General features: G+C 46.4%; 1 protein-coding gene across 1 annotated transcript in view; it reads left to right on the forward strand.

Moving 5' to 3' along the window:
* Nucleotides 1-3777, forward strand: part of TBX22 (T-box 22) — a 12528-nt gene extending 8751 nt beyond the window's left edge. Inside the window, exons 5-7 of the mRNA XM_010572532.1 lie at nt 45-109; nt 195-280; nt 3167-3777. Coding sequence (XP_010570834.1) covers nt 45-109; nt 195-280; nt 3167-3777 — 762 coding nt within the window. The remainder of the gene's footprint in view (nt 1-44; nt 110-194; nt 281-3166) is intronic.
* Nucleotides 3778-10277: the final 6500 nt, after the last annotated feature.

Genomic DNA, 10277 nt, shown 5'->3' on the forward strand with positions numbered 1-10277 from the left:
CCCCCCCGCCACCCCAATGCCCCCTTATCCCCCCCCCTCCCCAGATCACGAAGCTGAAAATCGACAGGAATCCCTTCGCCAAAGGTTTTCGGGATCCCGGGAGGAACAGGTAAGAGCCGGGACCCCCCCTACCCCCCCCGTCGGGCCACCGGCCCCGCCGCGGCGCTGAGCCCGGTCTCCCCCCCACCCCGTAGGGGGGTCCTGGACGGGCTCCTGGAGACCTACCCGTGGCGACCCCCCCTCGCCCTGGATTTCAAGGCTTTCGGCGCAGACAGCCAGGGTAAGTCCCTCTTGCTGCCGTTTCTCCCACCCCGCCTCTCCCCGTGGCCTCGGGGCTGCGCCGCGGCCGCACGGCCGGAGCTCTCCCCCGGGGGGGGCGGGGGGTCTTAAACCATTAAGAAAAAAACGAACCGGCAGCCAAGGTAACGTTTTGGGAAGCCAATTCTACGTGTTTTCGGGCAAAAGTCCTGTTAAAATGGATTTGGGGAGCGGAGGACTCAGCCCGGGAAGAGAAGGGTACCGGCGCGGTTTGCCTTCATCGCCCGGCAGAAATCGGATTTAGGGGGGCAGAAAAAAAAATCTGAGTATGCAGAAGGCTGGTTTAGAGTCAGGTTGTTATGGCTTTGATCCCGTTATAGTTATTGTTTCTAGCAATTTTGAGAATATTAGCTAAAACCGCGGTCATAATGACCGCCGGGGTCTTCTGCAGCCGGCGGCTTCGGTGCAAGCAAACGCGTTGTGCGCCAGAAAATAAAATTATCCCCTCTTTAGGATGGAGCAGTCCCACGGGCTGTTAACTCCACAGGAATGCAGGGAAAAGGGAAAAGTTTTTCAGGGAAAACCATCTCCCGCCGCCTGACAAGCGCCTGTCGGTCTCTTACAGGACTTTTTTGCAGAAAAAAAAAAAGGCTTTTGGAAGTATTATTTGAAAACTGATTATTCATAGCGTGGAAGGAAAAAACTAACAGGGCATTTGCACGTTGGAGTGCTCCGGTTTGGGTTTGAAGTCTCTGGTTTAAGTCCCATTTCTGTTAGGAACTCTTCAAAATATTGGGGCACACCAAATCACTCCTGTCTCTGTGGGGAAATGCTGCAAAAATCCCAGCAGAAATCCATGCGGTACAGGCGCAGAAATGCAGAGACATAAAAAAACAGACTTGGGAGAAATTAAGAGGTTTATCAGGTTGTAAAGAGAACTAGATTTTTTTTTTCTTTTTTTTTCTTTTTTATTTAGAAAACACTTTATGCAAAAAAGCGCCTTTTGAACCCGTTTTGCAGGCTGGGATGCAGTACCGAGGAGAGGAGCTGATGGATGATGGGCTGCAGTGGGGAATGAGAGAACAGCAACTGCCTTGATTATTGTACAGATGCTACAATATTAGGGTTCCCTGGGATTTTTTTTTGCTAGTCTTAATGCAATTGGTATTTTTCTTCAGAGTTAATTTTCTGGACCAATGTATATATAACAAAATCTCCAGTTCCACTAATAATAAAACTGTATTTCTGAAGAAGAGCTGAAAAACAGAAATCCCGAAGCCCAAAAACCAGAAGGTAAATTAAAAGAAAGCATGAACAATATGCTGAAGGAAGAACTGGCCATAAATTTGGGATTTTTAAGCCTAATAGAAACGGCAGAAAGAATCTGCTCTTCGAGCTGCTCTGTCCTCCCCACGGTGATCCCTGTTCCCAAACTTGTACTGACAATCCTGTGCTATTTTTGCTTAGGATACCTTGAAGCAAATACTAACACTCCTTTGCTCTGCTACAGCTAGCTGCACAGGGATTCATTTGCTGCCTCGCACTCACGCATATCGCCTCAATCACATCATTTTACATGACCCAAAGTCCCTGAGTCCTGGGAGGACGTCAGGACGTGTACATCGGGAGAGGACCGGATCCCTGCCCTGCATCCACTCCTGCTGATGTCAGTAGTGAAACAGCCGCTGACATCAGCGGGGAAGGGTGAGACGTTGGAGCCGTAAAATATTCCTGGATTATTGCAACTAGGTGCTGCCTGCGCGTTACCTGACCTGTAAGATACTCTGCTTGCTGGGACTTTGCAAACTTAATTTGCACCACGTCCAAACGCTTTCTGTTTTTTTAAGGTTTGATGTACTAGCAGATGTGGCTTGGTTATACAGTTGATTCTGTGTTGCTGATTGCATGTAAAGTCTGACCAGATCACATCCAGACAGTGCATCACTTGGAATTAAATGTAAATAGAGAAAAACACAGAGCAAAAATGGATCCGCATTCCCTTCCTTCCTTTCCCAGTGACTTCGGTAAGAAATGAAAATAAAGGGGGAAAAAAAACCCCAACCAACCCTCTGGAAGAATGTGGTAATGAATGTGCAGCAGAGACATACGGCTCTTAAATGCAGTTAGATGAAACCAGCATCTGTTTAGCACCAGGGCTGGCCGCTCCAGAGCACCATTCCCACGCCAGAGCAGCCGCTGCTTCTTCGTTTTTGCTCTTGATGTTGCTCCGGAGGAGCGGCGAGCCAGTGCTGAACAGTGATGTTATACACCAGTGGCCTCGGCAGCGCTCACACGTGTGTCGCTTTTCTACAAAATTATGAAAGTGTTCATTGATTCATTTCAGAAAGGAGAATGTTAAAATGACATGTGCATTTGAAGTTTCTGGAGACACCTCTAGTATTCAAGGGTATGTTTCAAATTGCATGGGAAGCCAAGTCAAATTAGTCAATTCCTGTGAGCAGGAAAGTACAAAAAAATTCTCCATCAGGCTGAATACGTTTTTTTGTTCTTGCGTACAAGGGGAAAAAGCTGCCTGTAATTTGCAGGAAAAATAGGGAACCTAAAACAGCAATGGTGTATGTATAACAGGAGAAGGTTATCGGTCATACAGCGAGGCACAGACGCGGCAGGTACCTGTATGTGTAGAGCTGAACTTTATAGCTGTCCCACTCTAGTGGATGGGATTAGATAAGTGTGAGTATTGTCCTTAAACAAGTGCCAAGTAGCAACGACATATAATTTACGGACAGATCTTCCCATTTTCCAGGAGCTGATTCTTGGAGCGGGTTTGTGCTTGGATGGACACTGGCAGCAGGGCGCTGAGGAGCGGGAGCAGGAGTCCTCCGGGGGCTCCTTGGCTGCGAACATCAGCTAGCCCAGCCTGGCCGATTTCTGGTTTTCCTTTCAGGTGGGAGCTCCAGTTCTTCGCCGGTGACCTCCAGCGGCGGGACGCCCTCTCCCCTCAACCCCCTGCTCTCTCCATCGTGCTCACCTCCCGCGTTTCACTTGTCGGCAAGCAACATTGGCGTGTCGTGCCCCGAGACCTACCTACACAACCTCAACGTGCCCCTCTACTACAAGATTTGTCCTACGGGCTTCTTAAGACAACAGTCTCTCATCTTTCCAAGCCACGAAAAACTGGGAGGCACCAACGCGCATCTTTTACCCCACGTCATGGTGGATATGCCAAAACTATCTTCCCTCGGCATAACCAATCTGAAAAATGCTAAAGCTGAAGACTTAAACGGGCAATGTCTACAAGTACCCAATTCTGCTAGTCAAATGCTGTATGGATTACATGCATCTGGAAACATTTTCCCATCAAGTCCCATTGCTCGGGAAGCACTTAATTGTTCTTTACATCCTCCATATGGCTTGTATGGTTATAACTTCTCTGTGCCATCTAGACTGATGAATGCAGCAAGCCATTTCAAAGTGAGTGACAGCATTCCTGCTTCTTTGAGAGATGGCAGATGTAATCACTCTAACTGGCACCCGACAATTAACCATTGCCTTTAGTGGAATTATGTAATATTTCTAAGCATTGATATGTAAAGCAAGCCTTTCCTTCCTTCATACCCAAGGGCTTGCTAGTTATCGACTATGAAATACTGCATGGTACAGGAGCGGTATGTCTAGGCATTTAACTTTTTTTTGCGGGCAAACGCGTCGTGTTGTTGGGAGGGTGGAGGATCTGGGAGCGTGGAGGGTCTGAGATGATCCACAGCAAGGTGATACCTTTTGGTAGTATTTATGTCATGGTTGTAGGTTAAAAGCAAACTGTACAGTCACCTTTTTAATATTTGCACTCTGAAGTGGGAACGTAGCCGTATACATTTCTACAAATATGTTTTCCTGAAACTCTTTATCTAGCTTGCCTTTAGTTAGCTCAAAGCCCTAGTGAGCTTCTGCTCACCCACTTGAGATTTTCCACTTATTTGAAAGGGACTATTTGAGACCTTGAGTCAGCAAAGGAGCCATATTTGGCCAAGTGCTCGAGCGTGTTCTCAAGTTCCCTTGGCTTTAATGGGTCCTAATTACTGACAAGGAAGTGCCTTGTTCTCCAGGACCCAGATGACTCGGTTATCAGAGTGGGGACGTAAATCCAAGTATCCACTGCCAAGGTAAAGAAAGACAGGATAAAAGATGGATGTGTTCCTACCTTGTGGGGATGAGAAAGCAGAGTCTGATGCAGGGGTGTCCCAAGAGCCCTCCTTTCCGTGCTCCTGCTTCTGGCGATCTGCAGGAGGTGGTAGTGCAGAGCAGCACCAGCGTTGACGGCGTGGTGGGAAGGAACAGGGGATGGGGGGTCACGCATCTCCCCCATGGTGAGACGGATCTATGCTGGGGGACCGCGGGGGATACACCTCGGAGAGCCGTGTGGGATGAAACACCTCCAGGAGGCCCGCAGGACACTCCTCCTGCCCAGCGCTTTCAGCCTCGGGGGACACGGAAGATCCACCTGGGATCGCATCCGCCAGCCGGTGCCCGAGGGAAGGGGCTGGGATGCTCCTTGGCAGAGCTTTTCTGCAGAGTTACAACACTATGGGCCCCAAAACATGAGATTTTTCTATTCCTTCCAAAAGTCCTCTTTGTTTTATTATAACCTGTGGATATTCTTGTTATTCCTGTAAATAATCTCTAGCTCCCAAGGGCACAATATAACTCGCAATAAATTGGGGCACAGCTTTTATTCTTTATTTGATCGATGCTCAGTCCCTACCTGAAGCCAAATTTATTATTTGATATATGACAGAGATTTGAAAATAATGCTTGACTGGGACCGGCTGCATTTTGGGATTAAGATAAGAGAATCCTGTATTTACAAATGTAACGCAGCACTATTTAGGGATTAAGTGCAGGTTTAAAACTCAAAATTGGTATCACAATTTCAGTTTTACTTTCACCCATAACAGACAACAAATTAAGAACAGAACAAGCCGTGTCAAAAGCTGTTAAAATAACAAAAACTCACACTTTTACTTTCATCAGACTTTGCTAAAAATCAGACAACATTGGTTTCCCTAATTTACCTGCTTTGAGCGTTCAGAGCCCCCAACGATACCAGTATGAAGCGGTGGGCCAAGCTTGCCTTGCTAAATGGTCTGTACAACTGTAAAAATGAACAAACCTGCTTTCTTGTGCTGTTTCTTAGCAGTTTATCTCACTATTTTTATTAAAAAGAAAAGAAACTTTTTTTTTTTCATTCGGGAGTCCTTCTTTCCAAGCCATCCCTCATCATCAGTGGTGGCCGAATTCCCACGGGCGAGCTCGCTGCAGGCGCTGGGAATGGGCTCTGCAAAGCGCTGCGGATCTCCGAGCACTCCCCTCGGGCTGAGGGACCGAGCACCGGCCCCCACATGTGGTTATACTTTGGGGGAACTGGAAGACTCTTCCAGATCAGTCACGGATTCGTGGGTGGATGCAATGGGTAACTTCCAATTTTCCAAATATTTGCGGTTGTATAAGATATTCCAGAGTTGCTGGCCATGAGCTGGTAATCCAATAAATCAGTGTTGGTCTAGTTAAAAACATGACCGATAATGACTAGAATAGATATTTCCAGTACGGACAATTTTACAGCCATAGATATTTAAATTGAGATCAGATAAATTCCATCTACTACAGCTGAGCAAATGCTTTTTTTGATGGGACCCATCTCATTCCGACTCGGAGCATGTCTGCAAACGGGCACGGGATTTCCCAGAGCTGCCTGTTTATTCTGTGCCTTTTGGCATGAAACTACAAACCCAGCATCTGGGGGATACGCTCCAACAGCGATGCTCAGCGAATTCCAGTGGAATTGGGTTGGGTTTTGATGCGCCTGGTCCCGTAAGAGCCCAATTTTCGCCACCCTCCCCGATCACAGCCACATGGAAAACACTCCCAGAGCCTGGTGCCTGCAAGGGATGCGGGACACCGGCACCCGTGTCCCTTGGGTGCTGGCACCGGGCTCCAGGGAGGACGCAGTGCTCATCAGCGTGGGTGAGGCAGACGTATAAATACCAGTTTGCTCCATACGAGAGGTCAGCACGGCATGAAACTGTCAGATCTGCATTCTCCGAGGTTCATTTCTATTTCCTTTGCCTTTACCTCCTGATTTTATCCTTTCAAAAATCATTATAATGAATGAAAAAAGATGTGGGGATATTTTCAGGCAGTCATAGCTCTCTGTCCTGATGCCCCCGTGGTCACTTCAGACCCAGCAAAGGCTCCCCGACTGTCCCGCCACGGGAGTATTTTCCATACCAGCAATGGTAATTCATCTGAGTTGCTCACATTATCACACAGATAGTTCTGCTTGTATGAGAAAAACTGTGCTCAAAACAGTGGATAACCTGCTCGCTGCTTTCTAGGGGTGCTTGTGAAAACGGCTGCTGGTGGGAGGTGAGTGGCAGAACCCGAGAGAGTAAGTCAGTATAATAAATCATAATTTATTAAATATGAAACTGGGGGAATTGAGGTCAATATTTCAAGCCGGTCCACGTGCCTGTAAATACAAATACATTACATGCTGCTTTGGACTTCCTCCCATTAACATTATTTGGAAACCTGTGGCAATGGCAAAAGTTCACAGTTCTTCAGACTTAATGGGTGAATACAAACATAAACCCAGTATTATGGTGCTATTTTTAAAGGGGAACAGGGAGAAAATAATCAAAGATTTTTTTTTAAAGATTAAACCTGCTGAACAATCTTAGCTGGTAGTCATATGACTTTTCCCAAGAGGAGTTTGAAGTTACTTGGGAGTATCTGATCCCATTTATAGCACTCGGTAAATAAAACTGGCTGTACCAAGGGCACCGTGTCCATACTCAACACTGGGACATGGGATGGGCTCAGTGCTCCGACACCAGGAAGCTGATTTAAAAATCAAGGAGACAAAAAAAAATCCCCCAGCAATAATGTTTTTAATCAAGGTGCAGTTTACTATCCAGTTTCACCCAAATTTAATACATCTATTGGAGAAGCCAAACGTGCAAGGGGACCGTGGGACGTAGCTTTTTCTGATCGAAGTGCCTCAGTTCACATTTGATCTTCTGAGGTTTGGTCTGTAATTAGATGATAATTTGTATCACAATTATGCAAAACAAACGAGGATTGGATAGCAAGATAGACCAGAACAAATAAGCACCCAGAACATTTGAAATGCATCCAGTGTTAAAACGATGTACATGTGTGGCTGGGGCCAGGGGGGACATGCTGTTCCAATAAAGCTGCAGAAAGGGAAAAGGCCAGTATCGGTTCCTACAAAAGTTTCAAATGCTCATGTTTACAAATTTGTATTGCACATTAATATGTAAACACACGCTATTGGAAACAGATGACTCCGCAATATTTACGTGTCCTTTCTTCTTAGTTTTGGGTGTCTGTTTGTCTCCCAGAATACACAAAACGTGCAGTGACTCTTTTAAAACATGACTCAGAAAGCTAAATAAGAGGTACAGTATCTGAAGGCACAATTCTAAAATCTCCAGCGCCGCAGCAGCTCTCCCGGCCCCTTGATGTATTTTGGGTGCTGGGTACAGGGGGATGCATCCCCCGACTCCTCCCGGGGTTGTGCTACGAGCACTCGATGGCTGGGGCCGCACTTTGCAGTCCCTGGTGTTTAAACTAAAGTAATTTTGCAAAGGACAAGAAAAAAAACACCTTCCTTGCAATCCGTATAAAAGCTTGGGACTTGTCAATCACCTTTTCTTTCACCCGTTGATTTGCATTTTAGGACGCAAGCTCGGGGCACCCCTTTCTGTGCTCGGCCGTGTCTGGGCAAATGTCAGCCCCCCCGGCCCCCGTGGAGTTAAAGCCGGTGTCAGAAAGCCTGGGCGCAGCAATCCCGGCTGTTGGGAATTAAATTGGCTGCAAGGACTTTTGCAGATGTTGGGTATTGCGCTGCAAGCTGCTCGTGCTCACCAGAGCTCTGCTCTCACTGAGCTCGTGTAGTTTCTGAATTTTACAGTTATTTATAAACCCAATTCTCCTCTGCGTCCCCTCGGTGACATTCCCAAGAAGGACCTACCGTCTACGTCCATACATCAAACAATTTCCTCCCAGATTGCTTATCCTAAAGCACCAAGTTTTAATTTTATTGTAGCAATTAAGTACAAGAAGTAGTCCAGGTTTTGTGAAGGACCCTGTGAGCTTGTAAATCAAATGACACAAACCAGCAAGTAAAACTCAAGACCTTTCTGGAGAGGAAAACACCAGCGATAAGGGAGAACCCCCAGGAAAAATAATATTTGCTGTCTAAGGAGGCAGATCCTGAACAAAACCAGAGATGGGGGCAGGGGCTCAGGATGCCTTCTAGCTCTCTGAAGTCTGAAGATATATTAGATGCACTAAAGAGGTTTTCAGACATTTTCTCTTATTTTAAAAGCCTCGCTCGTTCAGGTTTTTAGAGAATGGCTTTTTGGAGAAATTCACTTTTTCCTTCTTGGCGCTGGCTCCAGATCTCATCTCCGAGCTGGGTCCCAGCTCCAACAATTTCCTCCGGGCCCTGCCCAGCAGCTGGGAGCACTTAGCAGCTCATCCGCCCCATCGGGCTCACCTGCGTGAGTGAGCCCTGACAGGTCCATCTGCTTCCAGTCAGGCCTGCAAATAAAACGGGGCCTCGACTCCAAAGGAAGAAAAGAGTAATGGACTCGCGTGGTTACTTAGAGTTACTCTTGCTATTACTCAGATGATGCTCTGGGGGTGGATGCTGCCTTCTGCTCCGGCAACGAGCTGCTGCATCCCTTCACCGTGGACCTGCAGCCTGAAACCAGCAGAAATACCCTTTTTTTATTCACGTTTGGGAGAAGATGCTCGTCGCCGTTGCACTCGCCATGAAATACACGATATTAAACACCAGTCGGCATCGCTGTGGGAAGGACCGTGATATCTGTTTGTACAGTGGGATGCTGCCCTGGCTGTGCCCACCTCATCCCAAGCCCTCGGTGGCTTTAACCATCGTTTTCCATCTTAGGTTACTATAAACACCTTGGAGATTCTGCTTTTGATGGGATGCTAAACACGCTGCAGAAAAAGCCCTCTATATTTAAGGCAGTCTGGTAAATTTTGGAGGTGGGACTGTGTTTCATGGGGGTCTTCAATACCAGGACAAAGTGGAGGGATCCAGGAGGCTGGACTGGTTTATCCTCAACCGGCACCACGATGCCTTCCATGCAGACTGCCATTTTAAACTTAAAAAAACCCCCAAACAACAAAGAAGAGCATAAATCCAGATACAGAGGACCATTTCGAGTGCTAAACTGTTCTTAATACAGCAATACAGTGTTTAAACTAAGAATTAATATCAGACAATGGAGGGAAGGCTGGCAGCTCGGAAAGCTCCCGCATGCCCCAAAGCTGCGGGGATGCTCGAAGGCAAAACCTCCCTATCTCAAAGGTGCCTTCAAGTGAGTCAAGTAAGAGCTGATCTTCTTGCAGGACTTGAGGTTTAGGGGCTGGAATTAGGGTTTTTTCTCCCTGCAATGAGAGCATTTCACATGTCTTTCCCTATGAATATTTGCCCGGGGCTTTAAAAGGAGGAGTGTGAGCTACAGGCACCACTGCCTGTGTGCAACAAACAGATTTAATTTAGGTTTACACAGATATCTTCATTTCTACAGTCTCGCAGCAATCTTTACATAGGAAAGTGTTAATAAACTTAAAGTGGAGAACAAATGGTCTTTAAAAAAAAATTGATCGCCAACTACTTTTCTTCCATGGAATAAAAACCATGCTGACTATCCAGCTGCCCCGCTCAGGATGTGCAGGTACCGCATGTCTCCCTTTACCAGCAACGCTGTTAGCTTTAGCCCTTTGCTGAATTCTTCTTTTATCTTCATTAAAAGTCTTACTGTAAAATTAATCAAAGTTGATAAGTTATTTCCTGTATCGTATTTCTTCTAACGTTATCAATATTGCTAATAAAAATATAGATTGAAACAATATGTTGTAATGTCCAGGATATAAGCCAGATTCTGCTGCAGCTCAAATAAATATGAATTCGGCCTTTGGCTTTCATAAAAGCAGGATAA

This window comes from Haliaeetus leucocephalus, unplaced genomic scaffold, assembly GCF_000737465.1.
Source record: "Haliaeetus leucocephalus isolate CR32 unplaced genomic scaffold, Haliaeetus_leucocephalus-4.0 Scaffold340, whole genome shotgun sequence".
Lineage (NCBI taxonomy): Eukaryota > Metazoa > Chordata > Aves > Accipitriformes > Accipitridae > Haliaeetus > Haliaeetus leucocephalus.